This window comes from Mustela lutreola, chromosome 10 (assembly GCF_030435805.1).
Source record: "Mustela lutreola isolate mMusLut2 chromosome 10, mMusLut2.pri, whole genome shotgun sequence".
NCBI classification, from domain to species: domain Eukaryota; kingdom Metazoa; phylum Chordata; class Mammalia; order Carnivora; family Mustelidae; genus Mustela; species Mustela lutreola.
In genome coordinates this window covers 42,249,743-42,274,865 of record NC_081299.1, presented here as the reverse complement: position 1 = coordinate 42,274,865, position 25,123 = coordinate 42,249,743, and the positions used below count along the sequence as shown (strand labels likewise).

The 25,123-nt window shown below is 40.2% G+C and overlaps 1 protein-coding gene and 1 non-coding gene across 2 annotated transcripts in view; both read right to left on the bottom strand.

The window, feature by feature from the left end:
* Positions 1–25,123, bottom strand: part of ZYG11A (zyg-11 family member A, cell cycle regulator) — an 86,605-nt gene that overhangs the window by 3,132 nt on the left and 58,350 nt on the right. The window contains 7 exon segments of the mRNA XM_059138514.1: positions 5,299–5,396; positions 5,795–5,856; positions 9,483–9,677; positions 14,778–14,822; positions 14,898–15,059; positions 21,576–21,629; positions 21,723–21,822. Coding sequence (XP_058994497.1) covers positions 5,299–5,396; positions 5,795–5,856; positions 9,483–9,677; positions 14,778–14,822; positions 14,898–15,059; positions 21,576–21,629; positions 21,723–21,822 — 716 coding nt within the window.
* Positions 11,207–11,309, bottom strand: LOC131810621 (U6 spliceosomal RNA). The gene has a single exon (XR_009345625.1). It is a non-coding gene; the product is annotated as a U6 spliceosomal RNA (small nuclear RNA).

Below are 25,123 nucleotides of genomic sequence, written 5' to 3'. Positions count from 1 at the left end.
ACCAAGGATTAAGCCCCCAACATAAGAAATAACAGATAAAATTAGTCAATTCAAAAGGAATATGTCAAAACTTAAATAATGCTTGACTTGTGTAGTGCAGTAACAAATGATTATTTTAGTATGTTTACTTCCAGATGGCTCTAAGCTTCAAAATCTCTAATCCTAGCTAAAAGAATAAGAACATTTTATTACATGTATTATAAACATGTCAAATTCAGACATTATGTCTAGCTAGATAACTTGAAAACACTAGATGCTGGATAAAAGGTAACAAAAAATTTAAATGCATATTCATGTGTACAAAGTAAAGGATTTGTTCAGGAGCCAGATACAAAGAGCAGAGAACACCTAAGCTCATGTAACTACTAGAGTTATTCTGGGTAAGCCTCACTGGATTCTCAAAATCCAAGAATTTATGTCTTAATTTATGAAGTTAGAAGCAATATGTATATAATAAAATATATTTCAGTGCTTAAAGCTGGTCCCTCAAAAGACTATACAGGAGGAGGGATAAGACAATGAAACATCTTTAAGGTTGGTCTGGGCTCTAGGTGGGTATACAGGAGTGGGCTGGACAAGTCTTTCCCAAGAATTCATAAACCATAGTACTGAGTTGGTATAGGATTTGAATTTATACTACACCTAAATGTTCTGGGAACCCTTGAGCTGAGAAGTAAACATAAAAATTAGTCCAATCCCAGAGAAACCTCTAGAGCACCTGACAGAAGCAAATACAAAACTGCTGAAGGAATATGTCTATGATACAGCCCAAAAAGGATTCTTTTTTTTTTTTTTAAAGATTTTATTTATTTATTTGAGAGAGAGACAGTGAGAGAGAACATGAGCGAGGAGAAGGTCAGAGAGAGAAGCAGACTCCCCGTGGAGCTGGGAGACCGATGTGGGACTCGATCCCGGGACTCCGGGATCATGACCTGAGCCGAAGGCAGTCGTCCAACCAACTGAGCCACCCAGGCGTCCCCCAAAAAGGATTCTTAATCAGTCCAAAAGCGAGTTAGACACAGAGAAAGATAATGATCAAAAAACGCCGCAATTACAAAGAGTGTAGCACAAAGAAACAAAAACATGGAAACTGTTCTTTTAAACATTTAAAAAAATATATTTATTTTGGGGGTGCCTGGGTGTCTCAGTCGTTAAGCAGCTGCCTTCAGCTCAGGTCATGATCCCAGTGTCCTGGGATCAAGCCCTGCATTGGGCCCTCTGCTCAGTGGGAAGCCTGCTTCTTCTTCTCCCAGTTCCCCTGCTTGTGATCTCTCTCTTGCTCTTTCTCTGTGTCAAATAAATAAATAAATAAATAAATAAATTTATTTTGGGGGTGGGGGCAGGAGAAACAGGCCCCACACCCTGCACAGAATCCCACGTGAGGATCAGTCCCACAAGCCTGAGATCACAATCCGAGCGGAAATCAAGAGTCGGACATTCATCCAACTCAGTCACCAGGTGCCCCTGGAATTACTATTTTTTAAGTCCACAGGATGTGTAGGATAAAGTGAGAGAAGGTACAAGAAACTTCTGATAGATATTCCATAAGGAAAATATAAGAAAAGAGTAATATTTTTATTTTTATTTTTTTTTTTTAAAGATTTTATTTATTTATCTGACAGAGAGAAATTACAAGTACATTGAGAGGCAGGCAGAGAGAGAGAGAAGGAAGCAGGCTCCCTGCTGAGCAGAGAGCCCGATGCGGGACTCGATCCCAGGACCCTGAGATCATGACCTGAGCCGAAGGCAGCGGCTTAACCCACTGAGCCACCCAGGCGCCCAAGAGTAATATTTTTAAACAGCTGAGAATTTTTATCAGTTTTGAAAAGTTTTAATTGTGACCTAAAGTCCAGAGGCCATAGAACAAAAAGTTGACTAAACACAAAGAACAAAGTCAAGATGATAAAGAGGGAAAAAAAATATTTTCAAGAGTTCTTTCCAATTAAAAAGAGAAAGAGCAACAAACAGTAGACATAAGGTGAATAAAGAATATCAATAGACAATTCAAGGAAAAGAAAAGGACTCTTCAATATAAGATGGCTAACCACACTGAAATGTCACCTTAGATTGGTAAAGATCAAAAAGTCAACTAAACACTGTTGTAGGAATGTACGGCGACTGGCAAGCTCTCATACATTGCTGGTAGGAATGAAAACTGGGAATCAGTTCTCTGGAAAACAGTTTAGCAATACCTATCAAAATTATAAATGTTCCTAACATTTTGACTCAGCAATTCTACATATTCTGCAAATGAACTCACACACTTGCAACATGATATATGTAACAAATGCTATATACTATGTGTGAACTAATAGTACGCTATGTACAAATGCTAATACTATGAGCCAAGCAGTGTTTTAAATATTTAACAAGTATTAACCCACTTAATTCTCATAATAGTCCCATGAATTAGGTATTTTTATCCCCATTTTAACAGATAAAGAAACTGGGACACAAGTGAGGTCAAGTTATTTGCTCAAGTTCCCACTATTAGTAAACAGCAGAAACTGGGAACAGAACAGTCTGGTTCTAGCATCTGTCCTCTTAGTTAAGTGAAAATATGCATTTTCATTTGATAGATATAGTGTGTATATGGCTATATACACATATATACACCTATAAACATATATATATATATATATATATATATACATGTATGGTGGTATATGAATTATGTTAATTATTATGTTAATACTCACTAAACTAGTGCTTATAATAGAAGAGAGTAGAAACAATGTCCATCTAAAGCAGACTGGATCCATAGAGTGAAGAAATACTAAGCAATTTAATTCATAATGGTGTTATGGAGTTCTGCCAGTTGCTTGCTTTTTAACTTTGGGTAAGTTACTTGACCTCTCTGTGCCTTGTTTTCTCATCTGTAACAGATGTAGTATAGTAATAATAAAGCTACCCTCTTCTAGTTGTTGTGAGGATTAAATGAGTTAACTCATAAAGAGCTTGCAACGCTGCCTGGCACAGAGAAAGTACTCAACTAAGTTCTAGTTGTTATAGTCATTGCTATATACTAAAGTCTGTTCCAGGGCCATTCTAACCGGCAGATCTGCCTGCATCTGTTCATATGCCAGCACCATTCACAATACTTTTTTTTTCTTTAAGATTTTATCTATTTAAGAGTGTGAGAGAGCTAGCAACAGAGTGTGGGGGACGTGGCGGGGGACAGAGGGAGAAGGAGGCTCCCCATTGAGCAGGAAGCACGATGCTGGGCTGGATCCCAGGACCCTGGGATCATGACCTGAGCCTAAGGCAGACACATCACTGAGAGCCACCAGGCAGCCCTCAGAATACTTTTTTTTACAATTTAAAGAGAAATGTTAAGACAAGCTCCTTAAAACCATTTTTCTTGGTCAGTTCTTTCCTGTTTATTCTGCCAGGTTAACTTTAGAGTAATTTTCAGATCCCTCATATTACACTTGAATTGTAGTATATCCATAAATTGAAAAGATCTGACATCTCTCTCTTTTTTTTTCTTGATTTTATTCATTTATTCATTTGACAGACAGAGATCACAAGTAAGCAGAGAGGCAGGCAGAGTGAGAGAGAGAGAGAGAGAAGCAGGCTCCCTACCGAGCAGAGAACCCGAAGTGGGGCTCGATCCCAGGACCCTGAAACTACGACCCGAGCCGAAGGCAAAGGCTCAATCCACTGAGCCACCCAGGCGCCCCCTGACATCTCTCTCTTAATAAATATTTCCATCTAGGAATATAGTATGCATCATAATTACTTCAGGTTTTTCAGTTATTTCTCAATTTTCTGCATATAGGTCTCATACTGGTTAAACTTGTCTTTGGTATTTTATACTTTTGTTGGTAGCTAATTTTTTAATTAATTCTAAAAGTTATCTCTTGAGCTTTTTAGTATAAAAATATAGCCTATATTGCTTTTATAATAAAAACAAAAATGTTTTACAATAATCCTTAGCAGAAAATGTAAGCCCCCAATGCTCAAAACAGCCAAACATGGAAAAACATTTAATCTGACTGGGAAACAGCTCCTGACTCCTGGCCCTCCAGGCTCCCACAAACCATTACAAAGAGGCAGATGTATGTATTACTATAGGAAAAGCATTATTCATGATAAACTGTTGAGTGGAAAGAGGAAGCTATAGGACAGCATGCACAGAATGAGCCAATTTTGTTTAAAAACATTCATATTTACATATAGTATATTTTAACAACAGCATATGCACAGGAAAAGTATTTGGAAGGACAGTTATAGTTATCAAATTACTAACTGTATTTGCCTATGGGAAATAGGAGTGGGAACCAACTTTCACTTTCTATACAGCTTGATATCTACCTCCAAATATATAATTCTATAGCACTTTAAATGTTTATTTAAATTTAGTTTAGTTAACATATATGTATTAGTTTCAGAGGTAGAATTCAGTGATTCATCAGTTGCATACAACACCCAAGTGCTCATTACTGCAAGTGCCCTCTTTTTTTTTTTTTTAAAGATTTTATTTATTTATTTATCACAGAGAGAAATTACAATAATCCTTAGCAGAAAATGTAAGCCCCCATCTATCTACAAGTAGGTAGATAGGCAGGCAGAGAGAAAGGGGGAAGCAGGCTCCCTGGTGAGCAGAGAGCCCAATGCGGGGCTGGATCCCAGGACCCTGAGACCATGACCTGAGCCTAAGGCAGAGGTCTAACCCACTGAGCCATCCAGGCGCCCTCAAGTGCCCTCTTTAATGCCCATTCCCCCAATTCTGTAGAATTCTTAAAACAGAAACATTTTCCAATTTCTTTTTTTTTTTTAAGATTTTATTTATTTATCAGAGAGAGAGGTGGGGGAGAGAGCGAGCACAGGCAGACAGAATGGCAGGCAGAGGCAGAGGGAGAAGCAGGCTCCCTGCTGAGCAAGGAGCCCGATGTGGGACTGGATCCCAGGACGCTGGGATCATGACCTGAGCCGAAGGCAGCTGCTTAACCAACTGAGCCACCCATTTTTTTTTTAAAAAGAATTAAATTCAGGGGACACCTGGGTGGTTCAGTTGGTTAAACTATGACTCTTGATTTCAGCTCAGGCCATGATCTCAGGGTCATGAGATAAGAGTCCTGCATCGGGCTCCATGCTCAGTGGGGAGTCTGCTTGAGATTCTCGCCTCCTGCCCCGCCCCTTTCTCACACCCTCTAAGATAAATAAATAAAATCTTTAAAAAAAAAAATGGAAGAGTTAAATTCAGTACACAGCTTAACACATTTCCAAAATTCTATCTTGAACTTAGTCTTTATACAGAAAAATAGTTGGAAAACTACTGTTTTGAATACATACGGTTTTTACTGCAGACATGATACATTGCCCATAGTGCCCAGAGCTGAACTGCTGGTTGAGAGAAGTTGCCAAGGAGTGGGAAAAATGCCTTGAAGGATCTAAAAAGGCACAAAGAAGTTCACTCAGAACTCAGGCTAGTGTCCGAAGTAGAATAATTATTTTCAACCTTTTCCACATAGGGTCATGTCCTCACTGAGACAGATATATTATTGAGCATATGTCAGAACCTAACATTTAAGAAACTTCATTTGTGTTAGGCACTCTTTACATTTAACATCTCATTTCATCCTCAATCTTGCACACTATCAGATAGCCTCATTTTACAGATGAGGAAAACTGAGTCTCAGAGATCTTCTAAGTGATGTTCCCAAAATCACAGAAAGAGGATTTGAACAAAAGGTTATTTGACTATAATAATTTTATCATTGTACCATGGCCTCTACATAGTAAAATGAGGGCAAGGTTTAATAGAAATACTACACCATCACGAGATTACCTGTAAGTCACCAATGCTGTCATCTTACAACTTGAACTTGGCCAATTCTGGATGGTAGCATACTACACAAAAAGAGAGACCAAGATTATAGTATTTTATTCCATAATTTTTAAAAAGTCATAATAGGCTTTTCATGTTATTTATAATTACATATATATGAAAAAACAAATTTTCAGAATATGGGAATGATCACCCAAATTAAGGTATCCCTACCTGCCAAAATATCAATTAGATAAACATCATATATGTAAAATATGAACAGTCATGTGGAAAATAGTGCAGTAAAAGAGGGCTTCTGTACAAAGATGCAGGATTGAGCATGCATTCATTCCTCCCCTAAATCCCATGAACAGAATAGTATAAACAGTAAAAAAGATAAAAGAAGGCAAACACACAAGAACAAAGCAGAAGGAAAATGGTAATTAATTTAATAGATCTAGCACTGGAGAATGTTAAACAATGAACCAATTTGAACAGAACCCCCAAGAGACTTAAAAATTTGGTACACCAGATACTTCAGGAAGTAAGATCAGAGGCAGGATTGAAAACAGGAGGAATGGCTGAAAGTACTGAAGAATCAAGACTCCCAGGTCTTCTCTACTATCCCTAACAAAAATTTCTGGACTGGGCAACCTTGTGAACAACTGCAGGTTGGGAATACCATGATTACAACAGGAGATGAAGTGAAAATCTAAATGATAAATGCTGGGCACCTGGGTGGCTCAGTGGGTTAAGCCACTGCCTTCGGCTCAGGTCATGATCTCAGAGTCCTGGGATCGAGTCCCACATCGGGCTCTCTGCTCAGCAGGGAGCCTGCTTCCTTCTCTCTCTCTCTGCCTGCCTCTCAGTGTACTTGTAATTTCTCTCTGTCAAATAAATAAATAAAATCTTAAAAAAAAAAAAATGATAAATGCTGAGAGTCCTCTGTCCTCAGCTCTCATCTAACGGGCTTCCAGACCGTTGGAACCAAGCTTGTAATTTTCAGTTAGAAGAACAGAAGGTTCTTCCTCAGGTAAATTCCAACCAGTTCAGGACAAAAGATCTAGTAACAGTGACAATGACTAATCAAGATCATTCTAAGTAAAACCCATAGTTGACAAATTCTACCCATCTACACTCAGCTTCCAAACAACTCCACTCTTAGATATGACTGGACAGCTGAAGATCACAATATACTTTAAGAAAATCTGTAACATAAAGGGACATAATAGGGAAAAAAAAAGCAACGTGCAGGAAACAGAGACCTCGAAGGAAGAGAAAAACTTAAAAACAAAAATAAAACTTCAAATTAATATCAACCATGGAAAAAAGAGTACAATATTGTATTAAAAAAGCACTCAAAGAACAAAAAAAGAGTTCTTAGAAATTAAAAACAGAAATATGTAAATACAAAATAAATATGTAAGTACACATAATAATTATTGTATTAAAATACAAGAGATTTTTTTATAAAGATTTTTATTTATTTATTTGACAGAGATCACAAGTAGGCAGAGAGGCAGGCAGAGAGAGAGAGGAGGAAGCAGGCTCCCTGCTGAGCAGCTCAGAGAGCCCGATGCGGGCCTCGAGCCCAGGACCCTGAGATCATGACCTGAGCCGAAGGCAGAGGCTTTAACCCACTCAGCCACCCATGCGCCCAAAGATTTTTTTTTTAAAGATTTTTATTTATATGACAGACAGAGATCACAAGTAGGCAGAGAGGCAGGCAGAGAGAGAGGAGGAAGCAGGCTTCCTGCCGAGCAGAGAGCCCGATGTGGGGCTCGATCCCAGAACCCTGGGATCATGACCTGAGCCGAAGGCAGAGGCTTTAACCCACTGAACCCACTTAGCCACCCAGGTGCCCCAAAATATAAAAGATTTTTTTTAAAAAGGTAAGAAAAAAAATGAGTCCATGAAGGCTGACATTCCAAGAAAAAAAAAAAAAAAAAAGAAAAGGGAAGGTAGGGAGGAGGAAAAAGAGAGAAGGGAGAAATAAATTTCCCAGAACTAAAGGAAACAACCTTCCAGAGCAATAAGTAGCCAACATAGGAGAAGAAAATAAACCTACATCAAGGCAAACTGCTGAGATTTCTAAACACTGAGGACAAACATCTTAAAGGTCCCAAAAGAATATGGCATGTGGCTTCTTAACAGTGATACCAAGAAATAGAAGACAAAGTAGCAGCGGCTTTAAAAGTCTGAAGGGGAAATATTCCAAACCTAAAATTCTATACCCAGCCATGTGACCAATTAAATGTGAAGGTCAAGTAAAAGCCTTTTCAAACAAAGAAGGTCTGAAGTTTTCTATTTCATGCATTTCTTCTTAGGAAACTACTAGATATGATCTAACAGAATAAGGGAGTACACACACACACACACACACACACACACACAACAGAAGGAATACAGTCCAAAAAACAAGGAATCCAACACCAGAGAGGCAAAGAGAATCCCTAAGATCAGAGTAACGGAATATTCCAAAACGACAGCAGTATGACAGATACACAAATAAGGAGACCAGATGAAAGAAAACGGAAGGTTCTGGGAGAGAAGTCTCTGAGAAGGTGAAATGGATAGAATATGTTTGAAAATACTGAAAGGAGGGGCGCCTGGGTGGCTCAGTGGGTTAAAGCCTCTGCCTTCAGCTCAGGTTGTGATCCCAGGGTCCTGGGATCAAGCCCTGCATTGGGCTCTCTGCTCGGCAGGGAGCCTGCTTTCCTCTCTCTCACTCTGCTTGCCTCTCTGCCTACCTGTGATCTCTGTCAGATAAATAAATAAAATTTTTTTTAAAAATTTAAAAAAAAAATACTGAAAGGAGATTGATAGTTAGAGTACAGGAAATGGTGTGCATAGGGACAAGGAGAAGAAGAATCTTCATTTTCCAGAGTGGGAAAATGAATGAACAGATAATGCCTATTACTGCAAAGTCAAGAAGTAGCAAAAGATGTTATTCAGAGATAATGGAGGTAAAAACCAAAAGATATAGCTTGAAAAGGAGCTGAAAGTGGGAAAGAGAACTGGTAAAGCCATATACAACTGTTTGCAAATAGAACTTAAAAAAAAAAAAAAAAAAGATTTTATTTATTTATTTGACAGAGAGAAAAGACAGACAGGCAGAGAGGGAACATAAGCAGGAAGCAGGCTTCCCACTGAGCAAGGAGCCCAATGTGGGGCTCTATCCCAGTACCCTGTGATCATGACCTAAGCCAAAGGGAGATGCTTAACTGACTGAACCACCCAGGCACCCCTGCATGTGAAACTTTTATAAAAGAAAAATACCAGAAGGAATGTAACAAAGTGTTAGCAAGGTTAGCAGCAGATGGTAGGGCAGGAGGGATTCAGAACATTTTCTTTGTACTTTTCTTTTCTTTTTTTTTTTTATTTTTTTAAGATTTTATTTATTTATTTGACAGACAGAGATCACAAATAGGCAGAGAGGCAGGCAGAAAGAGAGGAAGGGAAGCAGGCTCCCCACTGAGCAGAGAGCCTGATGTGGGGCTCGATCCCAGGACCCTGAGATCATGATCTGAGCTGAAGGCAGAGGCTTTAACCCACTGAGCCACCCAGATGCCCTCTTTGTACTTTTCTATTATGCTCCCCCCATTTTCTACAATGAACATGTATTTCTAAAATTCTTACTATCTAGAAAAGTAAGTTTCCTGCAAGAAGAGATTACTCCAGAGTTGGTAAAGAGGTATGGTCCTTGTACCAGATCCTGGAGAAGAGCACTCCTCTGAAGGTCTTGGGACATCCAGGGCTGTTTGTCAGATGTCAGGTGGGCTATGATGCCTGCAGCCAAATAGCTGACTTCCATTTCTTTGCTATGGAGCAAGCTGCTAATGTGTTTCAGCACATCTTCAGTCACCAGTTTGGAAGAAAGTTCTCTAACTTCAGCTATGTTGTTCTACAGGTTAGTTGAAGCAGAAAATATCAGGGATTGGAAAGGAAGACAGAATCAGACACTGGTTCCTCTCCCTCTCCTACGGCTTAGCTCAGATACAGACAGAACACCTAGTCCCACCCTCCTCCCTCTCAGTTTAGCCTAATACCCCACAATGCCACCCCTTGAAGACAAGGATGATCAGCAATGACAAGTCACTGAGTAAGCACTTACTAAGTGCCAGGCACTGTACCAGGCAAAAATGTCTTTTTATCTGGCTTATCTCATTTAATCTTTTCTTAAATCATTATTTGTTTTATTTGAGAGTGTGAGCATGCACAGCAGGGAAGCGCAAAGGGTTAGGAAGAGAGAATCTTCACCAGACTTCACTCTGAGCTTAATCCCACGACCCTGAGATCACAATCTGAGCGGAAACCAAGAGTCAGATGCTCAAACAACTGTGCCATCCAGGAGCTGCTCATTTAACACAGTTGTAGAAATAAGTAAGTCACTCAGCAAGACTTAACTTCTCAGTGAATTTGTCAGGTTTATACTTATAAAAGTCAGGTTTATACTTATAAAAACTGGCTAAACTAAAATAAAATCCAGGCCTGATTCAAAAACTTTGAAGTTCCTCAGGGCCTACTGTATGTTACATTAGCTTGAAAGTTAACAGTAACAATGAAAGGCAGGTGACATTGTGTTTTTTATATATTAGTTTTCTATGCTGTTTAACAAACTACCACAAACTGGGTGGCTTAACACATTTTTTCCCTCACAGTTTCTCTCACAGTTCAACCATGGCTTAGCCAACGCCTGCACTCTGAGATCTCGCATAGCTGCAAAGTGCTAGCTGGGCTGCATTCTCATCTGCGGGCTCCACAAGAGGGAAACCTATTTCTGAGCTCCCTCAGACTGTTGGCAAAATTCATCTCACAGCTGCAAAACTGGGGGTTTCAGTTTCATGCTGGAGGCTACCCTTAGCTCAATAGAAGCTGCCCATAGTTCCTTCCCATGTGGGCTTCTCTCTTCCTCAACCACTTATTTCATGGCAGCTTGCTTCCTCTAAGACAGTGAAGAGTGTCTCTAACATATCTGCTAGCAAGAGGATTAATACAGTAGTCCCCTCTTACCTGTGAGGGACATGTTCTAAGACCCCGTGGATATGCCTGAAGCTGCAGATAGAACCAAACCCTATATATACTATGTTTTTTTCTACATATACATACCTATATAAATTAGGCACAGTAAGAGATTAACAAAAATAACTAATAGAACAATGATAACAATGTATTATAATAAGTTACACAAATGTGGTCTCTCTCAACATAACTTATTCTACTGTACTCACCCTTCTGCTTGTGAGTAGATGACAAAATGCCTATATGACAAGATAAAGAGGTGGATAACGTAGGCATGTGACATAGCATTAGGCTACTACTGATCTTTTGATGAATGGTCACCTGCTTCCACATTGCGGATAACTAAAACTGTAGATGGGGGGGCGGGTCTACTGTATATACATCATAACATCATCACCAGAGTGATGTCCTATCATCTTTGCCATATTCTATTGGGTGTCATCCTTGCGCAGGGGCCATGCTAATCTTCTCTGTATCGTTCCAATTTTAGTATATGTGCTGCCGAAGCGAGCACCCATATTCTATTGGTAAGAAGCAAGTCACAGTTCCTGCCCACATTTGACAGGAGGGCATTACGCAAAGAAACGAACACCAAGAGTAAGAATCACTGGAGGTTCCTTTGGGGTCTACCTACCACAGAGATGAAAAAACAAAGGTTTAGAAGTGAAACATATAGTCAAGTTGAACACAGGAGTTATTGTATACCCCAGAAACTAGTATGTTAAAAGCAGCATATGGTACTATGCCAAAAACTGCATTATTCTGAGCTCACTTCCCCCAGTTTTTCACAAGACCAGCTATACCCTATTAATTTCAGCAGAAACTACACTGTTTTGAGATCTACCCCAGTTCTCCCCAAAGGCAGCTATACATATCCTCACCAGCAGCAGGATTTCAGCATTAAGTCGATCAGATGGAAGCCCCAACAAGGACGGACAATATGATAGCATCCTCAGTATAACTAAGGACAGAAATCTCCAGATTTCTCTTATAAGCCCGGCAGAGGCTACTTTTCTAGTAGCTTTTTCAAGAGCCTTATTTCAAGAGTCTATGAACAAAATGTTAACAAGATGCAAGCCACAGGAGAATGTGGGTCTTCTCCATTCAGAAAAAGGAAGGAAAGGGGGCAACCTCATAAATCCTCAGCATTCTTACAGGCTCTCAGAAAAGTAAAAAATCTTTTGGAAAAGGTTAGCTGAGAGGCACTTTGGTGGCTCAGCTGGTTAAGCACCCAACTCTTGGTTTTGGTTCAGGTCATGATCTCATAAGTCATGGGATCCAGCCATGTGTCGGGCTCAGCAGGGAGTCTGCTTGAGATTCTCTCTCTCTCCTCTCCCTCTGCCCTTCCCCTTGCTCTCTCTTTCTCTAAAATAAATAAAGAAATCTTAAAAAAAAATAAGGTAGCTAATAGTAGGACACTTAACATTATATAGCATATATGAGGCTCCAATCCACCTTTCTGGCTTTATTTCCTATGGCTTTTTTTCTTCCCACCATCTCCCCAAATTCTAGATATTCTGTATTACACTGAATGACTGCATTTTCTCATCTTCCCTAGCCAAAAGACCTTTGTCTCCTGCTTCTTTTGTCTCTCTTTTCTACTTTTCTGTACGTTCCAGATTTCCAATATTAATCATTTAATCCTCTCTACTCTGGTGCAAGTTCTATATGTGCTAGGGATACAAAGGAAAAGACACAGTCCCTGCTTTCAAGAAGGGCATGGTCTAGAATTAAAAGCTCCCACGAGACTTTGTGCTGCTTTTCTAGCACTTAGAAAACTATTTGTGTACTTAACACCACCTCCCAAGTATTATAAGACCATCAGCTCAATACATTTCATGCATGGCAAACTAAAGGGACTTAACAGTATGTCTTCATTACTTTTTGTAAATCTTCACCTTTATCTTTTGGAAAAAAAGAAATTTCTCAATTATAGATATCCTGATTGAGAGCTAGCATAACAGTATGAGCAAAGAAAATTTTTTTAAAAATTTATTCATTTACTTTAGGAGGTACGGGGATGGGGAGAGGCAGAGGGAAAAGGAGAGGGAAACTTAAGCAGACTCCATGTTTAGCCTGGAACCTGACGCCGGGTTTGATCTCATGACCCTGAGATCACGACCTGAACCCAAGAGTTGGGACACTTCTCTAACTGCATCACCCAGTGACCCAAAGAAATTTCTTAAAAATTGACTGCCTTGATAAAAAGAAAGTATAGTAGAGTGGTTAATATCAGAAGGTCTGGGGCCAGACTGCCTGACTTCGAATTCTCATTCTAGCTCCTAATACCATTGTAGGATAGGGTAAATGGCACTTCTGTGCCTCAGATTTTCTGTCTATAAAATGTAATGAACAATGGGTGGTAGAGTATAGAACATAGCACAATTTTTCCTATCCCTGTTTAACTTAGCCATGTGACTTCCCTGCTCCTCAAGGGATGGTTACCTTGTTTGATCTGGGCTTAACTATGGACATATAATAAAAAATATAAATCTGGTCTTTGTCCCCAATTCTTGAAATTCATTGGATTTCTTAAATCCCTTGGAATTTCCCAAGTAATAGGAATAACAGGAGCATCTTTGTTCTAATGAGGCAACTCTTGGCAGGCACCTAAACAGCTTCAGGATGAGGACTAGTTGCCAAAACAAAACAAAACTAAACTAAACCACAACAACCTTAATTAGAAGACTGGGTTTAAGCTCCACTCTATAACTTCTTGGGGATGGGAGAGGAGCTGAAGACTGAATTACAATCAGTTGTGCCTATGTGATGAAACCTCCATAAAAAGTCCTAAATGATGGGTTTGGAGAACTTCTAAGTAGGTGAACACATCAAGGCACGGGAGGGTGGTGTGCCCAGAGAGAAGATGGAAGCTCTGCATATACTCATCCTTCCCACCCTATACACTTCTTCCATTTCACTGTTTCTGAGTTGTATTCTTTTTTTTTATTTTATTTTATTTATTTATTTGACAGACAGAGATCACAAGTAGGCAGAGAGGCAGGCAGAGAGAGAGGAGGAAACAGGCTTCCTGCTGAGCAGAGAGATCGACGCGGGGCTCGATCCCAGGACCCTGGGATCATGACCTGAGCCCAAAACAGAGGCTTTAACCCACTGAGCCACCCAGGCGCCCCTGAGTTGTATTCTTTACAATAAACTAATAGCAAGTAAAGTGTGCCTTCCTGAGTTCTGTGAGCCATTCCAGCAAATCATTAAACTGAGGAGGGGGTTGTGGAAACCCTTACTTTACAGCCAGTCAGTCAGAAGTGTAGGTGGTCCAAGACTTAATGACTGGCAACTGAAGTGCAGGCAGTCTCATGGGACTGAGCCCTTTAACTTCTGGGATCTGATGATAATTCCAGGTACTCAGTATAAGAACTGAATGGAACTCAACTGTAGGATATCCAGTTGCTGCTGGAGAGTTGGAGAAGTGATTATTGGGAAACACCCCAGACCACCTAATGTGCTTTGCCCAGTGACACATTAGAAAAATATAACATTAGCAGAGATTTAAGAAGAACTTACATAGTGCGACTTGCCTTCTTCTGCTACCCTGAACTGACCAAATAAAGAAGCCCATGGAGACATGCGGCCCAACTAACAACCTGCACCAACTATCACAGCAAGAGTCAAGCTATCTAGAGCATCTAGCCCTAGCCCTAGGTGATGCCACCAGGTATCAGAAGCAACGTGAGTAACTAACTCCACGTGAGACCAGAAGAACTGTACAGCCAGGTTCAAACTGTGGACCCACAAATTCAAAAGTAAATAAAATGGCTATAGTTCGAGCTATAGTTTGTTCACAGCAACAGATGATTGATATGGTATTACTTTACAGGGAATCATGTGAAGATTAAATGAGTTAATACACAGAAATTCCTTATAAAAGTGCCTAGCATATAGTAGGTGCTACATTAAGTGTTAGTTTTATTTATTTTTTTAATTTTAGTAGTTAGAATCAACTGAAAACAATTCACCTTACCCAAAGACCAAGTACTTTGCTTTGTATTGCTGACTCTGAAAAAGTCTGTCAAAAGAATACACAGGTTACTTTATCATGAAAAAAAGAACTTTACATACAAACTCAATTCTATTTTCCCACCTCCAAGACTTGGATGAAGATTGCCAGTCCTTGATTTTCCATAAAGTAACTACAAGCAGCTGGAGACTCATCTGTAAGATTCCAAAGGGCTTTCAAAGTAAACAAGAGGGTGACATCATCTAAATTCTCAGCAGTCTTTTGTTTTACTATTGCTAGAAGTTCCTAAAAACCAAAGAGACAAAAAGTTAGATGCCCAGTGACTGACTCGATTACAGTGTAAGAAAAGGAATAGTTGTTAAACCACTTCATATCTTCATGATCCATTTTTTCTCTATATAATGAGTTACATCTAACTCCTAAGGTTTATCATGAGATTAAAGGGGGGGAGGAGGTAAAATTTTATGAGCACTTGACCTAGTTCTTGGTCCTTGTAAATAAGATTCATAATCAAGGGCGCCTGGGTGGCTCAGTGGGTTAGGCCACTGCCTTCGGCTCAGGTCGTGATCTCAGGGTCCTGAGATCGAGTCCCGCATCGGGCTCTCTGCTCGGCAGGGAGCCTGCTTCCCTCTCTCTCTCTCTGCCTGCCTCTCTGCCTACTTGTGATCTCTCTCTGTCAGATAAATGAATAAAATCTTAAAAAAAAAAAAAAAAGATTCATAATCAAGTACATATTAGGTATTCCACTGTTTTTTTTTTTTTTTTTAAGATTTTATTCATTCATTCGTCAGAGAGAGAGAGCATGCGCACACACAAGCAGGGCGAGCAGGAGACAGAGGGAGAGGGAGAAGCAGACTCCCCAGTGAGCAGGGAGCCCAATGTGGGACTCAGTCCCAGGACCCCGGGACCACAACCCAAGCCCAAGGCAGATGTTCAACCGACTGAGCCACCCAGGTGTCCCCCATTGTTCATTTATTGAGAATGTTTAGTAAACACCTCCTGGAAATCAAGCACTTATTCACGTTAAATGAGACAGATTTAAAAAAAATAGTTGGTTTTTCCTCAACTAAATAAGAATTCTAAGTTTTGGGGATGTCTGGGTGGCTCAGTTGGTTAGGCCGCTACCTTTGGCTGGGGTCATGATCCCTGGGATGGAGTCCTGCATTGGGCTCCTTGCTCGGCGGGGAGCCTGCTTCTCTCTCTGCCTTTGCCTGCCACTCTGCCTGCTTGTGCTCTCTCTCTCTGTCTCCGACAAATAAATAAACTCTTTAAAAAAAAACAAAAACAAAACAAAATAAAATAAAGTCCTTAAAAAAAGAAAAAAGAATTTTAAGTTTTGGTAAATGTTCTGAAGAAAACACACAAAAGCCTAACAATGTATTTTAGAAAAGGTATGAAAGTGATGCCTCCCTGTACAGGTAATATGTAAACTGAGACAAATGAGACCAAAATAAAAAGAGGGATATGTGAGTTAAGCAAGAAATGAAGACATGGTGGTGGTGGTAAAGTATATGACAGGCAAGAGAAAAAGTATGCTATTCTAGGTCACTGAGCAGATCAGGATGGCTAGAGGGTAACAGTAGTACTATAATCACGTGTCCTAATAGTTTAAAGAAACCATGGGTTCACTTGAACAGATTCCGAAACACCATTTCAGATTAGAATATTTCTGGACACAAGTTAAGCCAGTATTCATGCTTTCTTTCAAAAATATTAGACTATCATAACAGAGGGAAAAGTTAGGTGTCTTCTTTCAGCCACCTAATAAAAAGGTACATAAAATATAACAGCACTAAACAAATCAGAGTATGTCTATTTTCAAGAGGAATGAGACCACTTCAAATATCTTACTTCATTAAGAAAGCATGTATCAAAAGAATTTATCACAAAAGTAAAACTTTAAGTGTGCTTGGGTGGCTCAGTCTGTTAAGCATCTGCCATCGGCTCAGTCATGATCCCCGGGGTCCTGGCATCAAGACCCACATCGGACTCCCTGCTCAACAGGAAGCCTGCTCCCTCTCCCACTCCCTCTGCTGTGTTCCCTCTCTCGCTGTCTGTCAAATAAATATACTCTTTTTTTTTTTAAGAGTTTATTTATTTATTTGACAGAGAGAGATCACAAGTAGGCAGAGAGGCAGGCAGTTAGGGTGGAGGGAAGCAGGCTCCCCACAGAGCAGTAAGCCTGACGCAAGGCTCGATCCCAGGACCCTGAGGCCATGACCTAAGCCAAAAGCAGAAGCTCAACCCACTGAGCCACCCAATAAATAAAAGCGCCCCAATAAATAAAATCTTTAAAAATAAATAAATAAATAAAATAAATCTGGGAGAGCCAAGAGGGAAGTGTAGAGTGACACATAGTACTTAATGACAGCAATCATCTAGAAGATCAAGGGGATGGGTAGCAGCAAGGGTGGGAGTAGGGAAAGTGAGGCTGATCCTGAAAACAATGATGACTGTGGTCAGGGTCAGGCCCATATTTAGATGCTTTATGTATTTTACCTTAATGACATTCAAAACAACTGCAAAATATTACTCCTATGACAGATTATAATGAGATTAAAGGGGGGGAGGAGGTAAAATTTTATGAGCACTTGACCTAGTTCTTGGTCCTTGTAAATAAGACTCATAATCAAGTACATATTAGGTATTCCATTGTTTTTTTGTTTTTTTTTTTAAGATTTTATTCATTCATTTGTCAGAGAGAGATGCCTGTTTTTCAAATGATGCCAGTTTTCAGATGCAGAATCTGAGGCATAGAGAAGATAAATTATCTGAAGACTTGACTAGATAAATTATCTGAAGACTTGGCTGACCATGTTTTCACCTAAACAGGCTGAACCTGTTTTCACCTAAAGTCCGAATTTTTCATAACATTACATAAAACTCTTTCTCTGAGAACTACAGTGCTACTCTTCCCTCCGTGTTCCTTCAGTACTTGCTATCTCTATCTATTCTGTATCTTTGTCTACTCCCGTTACCATCCCCAGCAACTCCATCAAATCATCCTGACAAAACTGCTGCCTTAAAGACCCCACTTTATGCCCCAGGCCCAAACATCTGAATACTGAAAAAAGACTGTGCTTGAGTCTCACTTTCAATATTTGCCAAAACACTTTAAGAGGGCATTCAACTGTATCTGGGGATTTACTGTATTTCTCAATGAATTTGCTCCCAATGCTACTCTTTTTTCATCATTCTTTCTCTCCTCCAACTTTATTTATTTATTTATTTTTTGTCAGAGAGAGAGCGAGAGAGCGAGCACAGGCAGACAGAGTGGCAGGCAGAGTCAGAAGGAGAAGCAGGCTCCCTGCGGAGCGAGGAGCCCGATGTGGGACTCGATCCCAGCATGCTGGGATCATGACCTGAGCCGAAGGCAGCTGCTTAACCAACTGAGCCACCCAGGCGTCCCTCTCCTCCAACTTTAATCACCATCTTTTTACTCCTCTAATTTGATCACTTTATCTAGTTTTTCAGAGAACTACCACTGTTCTTCCCAATAAAATCTCCCAGCCTACCTGCACTTCCATCACTGTATTCCTCGTTCCCTTCTGCTCTAATCTAAAGCCTACTGTACAATTCTAGTACACACATACAGATTTGGCACTGAATTATTTCCGTCTTGCCTTGCCATCAATTTTCCCCTTTTTGTTTAGAATTATTTTCATGGGTATAAAATAGATATCAATGTAAATGATCTTGGAAAAAAACAACTACTGGCCCTACTGGCCCATGTAGTATCTTCCTTTATCTTTCCTTCTCATTAAAATATATTGAGGGACGCTTGGGTGGCTCAGTTAAGTATTGCCTTCATCCCAGGATCCTGGGATGGAGTCCCACATCGGTCTCCTAGCTCAGTGGGGAGCCTGCTTCTCCTTCTGCCTGCTGCTCCCCCAGCTTGTGGTTTTTCTGACAAATAAATCTTTAAAATAAATAAATAAAATATATTGAAAAGTTGTCTCCATTTCTCACCTCTCATTTGCTCATCATTGTAGTCCAAACAGGTTTTGTCCCACTATTCCACTAACATAATGTAAGCAAGACAACTAATAACTTCTATCTTGCCAGATGCAACTGGCAACTCTGTCCTCATTTCACTCAACCACTTAATAGCATCTGACATAACTGCTCAATTTTTCTTGAAATAATTTTCTTGGATTCAAAAACATCACTCTTTGGGGCGCCTGTGTGGCTCAGTGGGTTAAAGCCTCTGCCTTCAGCTCAGGTCATGATCCCAGGGTCCTGGAATCGAGCCCCGCATCGGGCTCTCTGCTGAGCAGGGAGCCTGCTTCCTCCTCTCTCTCTCTGCCTGCTTCTCTGCCTCCTTGTGATCTCTGTCAAATAAATAAATAAAATCTTTTAAAAAAAAATCACTCGTTCCTGGTTTTCTACTAAGTCATTTTAGACACTCCTATCTCTCTTTTCTGGCTACCCCTTCTCTTCCAACATACTTGATTTCAGTCCTTTTCCTTTCTCTCTATATACTCCACACTCTTTAGGTAGGTACTTGCATCCTATATCAGAACTGATGACTCAAAATTATTCTCTAGCCCTGTCCACCCAATCCTCTGAGCTGCATCCTGTATCAAGCTGCCTCCTTGGTATCTCAGGCATCTCAGACCTTAACACATTTAAAATCACCCTTGATTTTTTTTTTTAAAGATTTTTATTTATTTATTTGACAGAGATCACAAGTAGGCAGAGAGGGAGGTGGGGCGGGGGAAGCAGGCCCCCTGATGAGCAGAAAGCCTGATGCAGGGCTCGATCCCAAGACCCTGAGATTATGACCTGAGCTGAAGGCAGAGGCTTTAACCCACTGAGCCACCCAGGCACCCCCACCCTTGATTTTTATCCCCCAAACCTACTGACTAGATACCAAATACCCAGAAGACTCCACTTGTAAAACAATACAAAAGGTAAAGGTCTCAGGAATTAATTTAAGAAATACAGAATATCAATATGAAGAAAACACCACGTACTTCTGGGGACATGAAAGACTGAATAAATGGAGTAACAGATAGTGTTCTCAGAAGGAAAAATCAGTATCAGAGATGTTAATTCTTCTAAGTCAATCTATACACTTAACAAAACCCAAAGAAAACCAAGCTTTTTTTAGAACTAGATAAGCCAAGGGCACCTGGGTGGCTTACTCAATTAAGCATACAGTCCTTGATTTGGGCTTGGGTCATGCTCTCGGGGTTGTGAAACTGAGCTCCACGTCAGGTTCCATCCTCAGTGGGAGAGTCTGCTGGAGATTCCCTCACTCCTCTTCCTCCGCCCTTCCCCCCGCCACCCGCTCATAAGTATGTACACACTCTCTCTCTAAAATAAATCAATAAAATCTTAAAAAAAAAAAAAAAAGAACCAGACAACCCAATTCTGATGTTCACATTAAAAAAAAAAAAAAAAAAGATAACTAAAAGAAACCCAAGGAAAGATCTTAACTATTAAGGAATTATAAAGCCAATAAATAAACTATGATATCAGCATATAAATAGACATATAAATTAACACAGCACAAAGTCCAGAAATAGATGCAAAGAGATATGGGAATTTAATATATGATAAAGGCAGCAATGCATAAGAGTGGAGAAAAGATAATATATTCATTAAGGAAAAGGTACAAAGCAAACACTGAGCAAACAGTTGGAGCAACGCTCCAAGTAAATCAAGTACTTTTTAAAACTCATGAGAAATTTTGAGAAATACTTTCAAATGTGCCATCAATGTCAGAGAAATAAAATAATAAAATCAACCCTATAAATATTTTAAAGTTACTGCATGGCAAAATATGCCGTGAATAAAGTAAAAAAGTCAAACAACCAAGTGGGGAAAATAGATGCATTTCATATCACAAAGCCTCAATTTCTTATAAATCAGAAGAAAGCTAGCAACCCAATGGAAAACATATCAAGGACATGAACAAATAGTTCACAGGAAACATAAATGACTGGGGGGCAGGAAGGTATCACAAGCCTCATGCCAAAGTAAGTATAAAATAAAACGATGAGGGCGCCTGGGTGGCTCAGTGGGTTAAGCCGCTGCCTTCGGCTCAGGTCATGATCTCAGGGTCCTGGGATCGAGTCCCGCATCGGGCTCTCTGCTCAGCGGGGAGCCTGCTTCCTCCTCTCTCTCTGCCTGCCTCTCTGTCTACTGTGATCTCTCTCTGTCAAATAAATAAATAAAATCTTTTAAAAAAAAAACAAAAAAAAAAAAACGATGAGGGGCGCCTGGGTGGCTCAGTGGGTTAAAGCCTCTGCCTTCGGCTTAGGTCATGATCCCAGGGTCCTGGGATTGAGCCCCACATCAGGCTCTCTGCTCAGCGGGGAGCCTGCTTCCCCCCCTCTCTCTGCCTTCCTGTGATCTCTGTCAAATAAATAAATAAAATTTTTTTAAAAAAAGCATTTTATTTAGAGATGTGGAGATAGATACTAGAAGAAGTAGTAGTAGAGTAGAAAGTTTCTTCTGGGGAGCAGGTCTTACAGATGTTTCTTTTTTTTTTTTTTTTAAGATTTTATTATTTATTTACTTGACAGACAGAGATCACAAGGAGGCAGAGAAGCAGGCAGAGAGAGAGAGGAGGAAGCAGGCTCCCTGCTCAGCAGAGAGCCCGATGCGGGGCTCGATTCCAGGACCCTGGGATCATGACCTGAGCCGAAGGTAGAGGCTTTAACCCACTGAGCCACCCAGGCGCCCCCAGATGTTTCATTTTATAAGCTTTTTAGAAGGATCTGACTTTTTAAATTATGTTCACACCCTTTTTATTGGAAAAAAGAAAGGTTATAAGAATGATAACCCACTTACCTTAACTGCCATGAGGAGCTCTTCCTGAAGTTGTGCAGTTTGCTCAGGTGAGAGCTATAAGCAAACAAAAAGCCAAAAGTAAAATACTAGCGGGTCAGAGCTCCCTCAAGAAGAGAGAGAGAAATCTTGCCTTTAGCGATCACATACCTGAAGGGCTAGAATAGAAGTGATGCTCACTGCCATTGTTTGCATCTTGGGGTTCTCATGTTTACAGAGCCATCTCATCACAAACTTGGCAGCATCAAACCTGAAAAGCAGTATTTTTCTCACAATAAAGTTTTAAACCATACGTAAGGAGAGAGGAAATCACTTAGCCTCCCCAACGAATTCTGTATCTTAGATTTCTAAAGCCTCAGCTATGAAAATCAAAAGCATCTGACAAAAAGATTAGGAGAGCAGGCAAATAGGAATGTAAGCGAAATGCACAGAATTCAGAGAAAGATAAGCAGATCAAAGAAAGGCTTATTTTAACCATTAAGTTTCTACTATGATGGGTCTGAAAAAAGGAAAGAAGATCCCGTAGAGGTAGTACTTTGTAATCTGAATTGTAGACAATGCTAAGATGCCACAGCGGACAAATCACTTAGAGAGAATGCATGCCCTTTTTTAAAAAGAGGCAGCTGGTAGTCAACTGCTATTGATTGCAGCTGTAGGAATAAAGACTGCATTAAGAAAGACCTAACTTTTCAAGAAAAGGTAGGTAGAAATAGTTTTGTTTTTGTTTTTTTTTAGTGAGGAAGACCACCTTCCCTATTGTAATTTTAAAAGTCAACTCCCAGGGGCGCCTGGGTGGCTCAGTGGATTGGGCCACTGCCTTCAGCTTGGGTCATGATCTCAGGGTCCTGGGATAGAGCCCGGCATCGGGCTCTCTGCTCAGCAGGGAGCCTGCTTCCTCCTCTTTCTCTGCCTGCCTCTCTGCCTGCTTGTCATCTCTCTCTGTCAAATAAATAAATAAAATCTTTAAAAAAAAAAGTCAACTCCCATTTTAAGTACACATCTCAATTAGATTTGAGAATGGCTTAGCCTACAATTCTGCACCAACATATCACAGGCTTTGTTCATGTTAGCCTGTGCTTAATTTTCCTGCCATCAGCAGCAACTATTACAAATGTTTTTGAGCTTATGGATCTGGAAGACTATACTAAAAAGGCCTCAGGAGGAGCTCCTCTGGAGTCTAAGAAGATGATTTTCTTAATTATTATCAACAAAGTTGTAAGAAAGACTTTCATTTAGAACAGACTCTACTTCTTAAGCTAGGCACTGCCATAAGTACTTTACAAACATTATCATGTCTAATCCTCAGAAGAGTCACCATTTTATAAGTGAGGAAACTCATGCAAAGAAAATGGAAGGGAGGGGCGCCTGGGTGGCTCAGTGGGTTAAGCCGCTGCCTTCGGCTCAGGTCATGATCTCAGGGTCCTGGGATCGAGTCCCGCATCGGGCTCTCTGCTCGGCAGGGAGCCTGCTTCCTCCTCTCCCTCTCTCTGCCTGCCTCTCTGCCTACTTGTGATCTCTCTCTGTCAAATAAATAAATAAAATCTTTAAAAAAAAAAAGAAAATGGAAGGGATAGAACTTGAATCCACGTATGTTTGACTCTCTGGACCCCATGTTCTTAACCACTCACTATTCTGAACTAGAATCACAGTTTGGGAGACATTTTCGAGCACAGCTGGCCCTGGAACAACACAGGTTTGAACTGTACTTGTCCACTTATAAACAGATTTTTTTCAATAAATATACTGGAAAATTTTTTGGAGATTTGCGACAACTTGGAAAAACTCAGACCAAGCGCATAGTCTAGAAACATCAAAAAATTAAGATAGGTATTTATAAATGCATAAAATATACATAAATACTAGGTAGTAGTTTCTTTTACTATTTATAACCATAAATATACACACATCTACTAAAAGTTTAAAATTCATTGAAACTTACACAAACACCAACCCTACATGGTACCATTCAGTCAAGAGAAATGTAAACAAAGTATTAAATAGTAACAGCATAAAAGTAACTGTAGTTCATACTCTACAACTGTAATTATTTCACAGCCACCTCCTGTCAATATGGGGGTGAGCTCAAGCGTTCTGAGTATCCACTTAAAATGCCATGCAAAACTAATCACTCCGTATGAGCAGTTTGTCTTTCCAGTAAATTGCAAAGTAAAAAGTAATCTCTTACAGTTCTTGTGTATTTTTCATTGTGTTTCATGAAATACTGTAAACCTTGAGTAAAACCATTGGGGAAGACCCACATAAAGTGCCACCAGTGATGCTAGATGTGCTCCCTGAAGTCAGGAAGTACCTTGCTAGTAAAGGACTGCCTTCCCCCGAACCCCTTTTTGTAATGTGACATTACAAAAAAAAGGTGACTGCCTGATATCTACTGTAGACTGAGGTCTGCAGCTGAGGTTACCCATCATTTTAAGACAAATGAGTCCAGTATAAGGACCACTGTAAAAAAAAAAAAAAGAAAAAGAAAAAGAAAAGTGAATTTGTTAAGTTGTTGTTGCAGCTATGCCAGGAGGCATGAAAACCTTGCACTTTTTGCAAAACACATTTTTATCTCTTTTATGTGGGTACAGGATTGCTGTGAGAAACTCATACTTACAGACTCAAATATGATTCAACGAAAAGTGAATTCATGGGGCACCTGGGTGGCTCAGTGGTTTAAGCCTCTGCCTTTGGCTTGGGTCATGGTCTCAGATTCCTCGGATCAAGCCCCCCGCCCACGGCCCCCGCATGGATGGGGCTCTCTGCTCAGCAGGAAGCCTGCTTCCTCCTCTCTCTCTCTCTGCCAACTTGTGATATCTCTCTCAAATAAATAAATAAAATCTTTAAAAAAAAAAGTGAATTCATTATATGACAAGTTAAAACAAAAAGAAGGTGAAGGATCTAAAACTATAAAATTCAATGCCAGCAAAGGATGGTTTGATAATTTTAGAAAGGGGTTGGAATTTAAAAATGTCAAGATAACAGAAGCAGCTTCTGTCAATCAAGACACAGCAGATGAGTTCTCAGACACCATTAAGACAATCATGGAAGAGAAAAGAGAGTAACCTGAACAAGTTTCTAATGTAGATGAAAGTGTCCCATCCTGGGGAGGGGGGGAGCCACAAAGGACATTTATTAGAGAGAGAAGTGAGCACCAGGAATGAAGGCAAGAAGGGACAGGCTAACTCTACCGCTTCGTAAGAATATAGCTAGCTTTATGGTTAAGAATTGTCCCGGGATGCCTGGGTGGCTCAGTTGGTTGGACGACTGCCTTCGGCTCAGGTCATGATCCCGAAATCGCAGGATCAAATCCCACATCAGGCTCCCAGCTCCATGGGGAGTCTGCTTCTCCCTCTGACCTCTCCTCGCTCATGCTCTCTCTCACTGTCTCTCTCTCTCAAATAAATAAATAAAATCTTTAAAAAAAAAAAAAAAAAAAAAAAAAAAAAAAGAATTGTCCCTATCAGGGCTCCTGGGTGGCTCAGTGGGTTAAGCCTCTGCCTTTGGCTCAGGTCATGATCCCAGGGTTTATGGTTAAAAATTGTCCCTCTTGG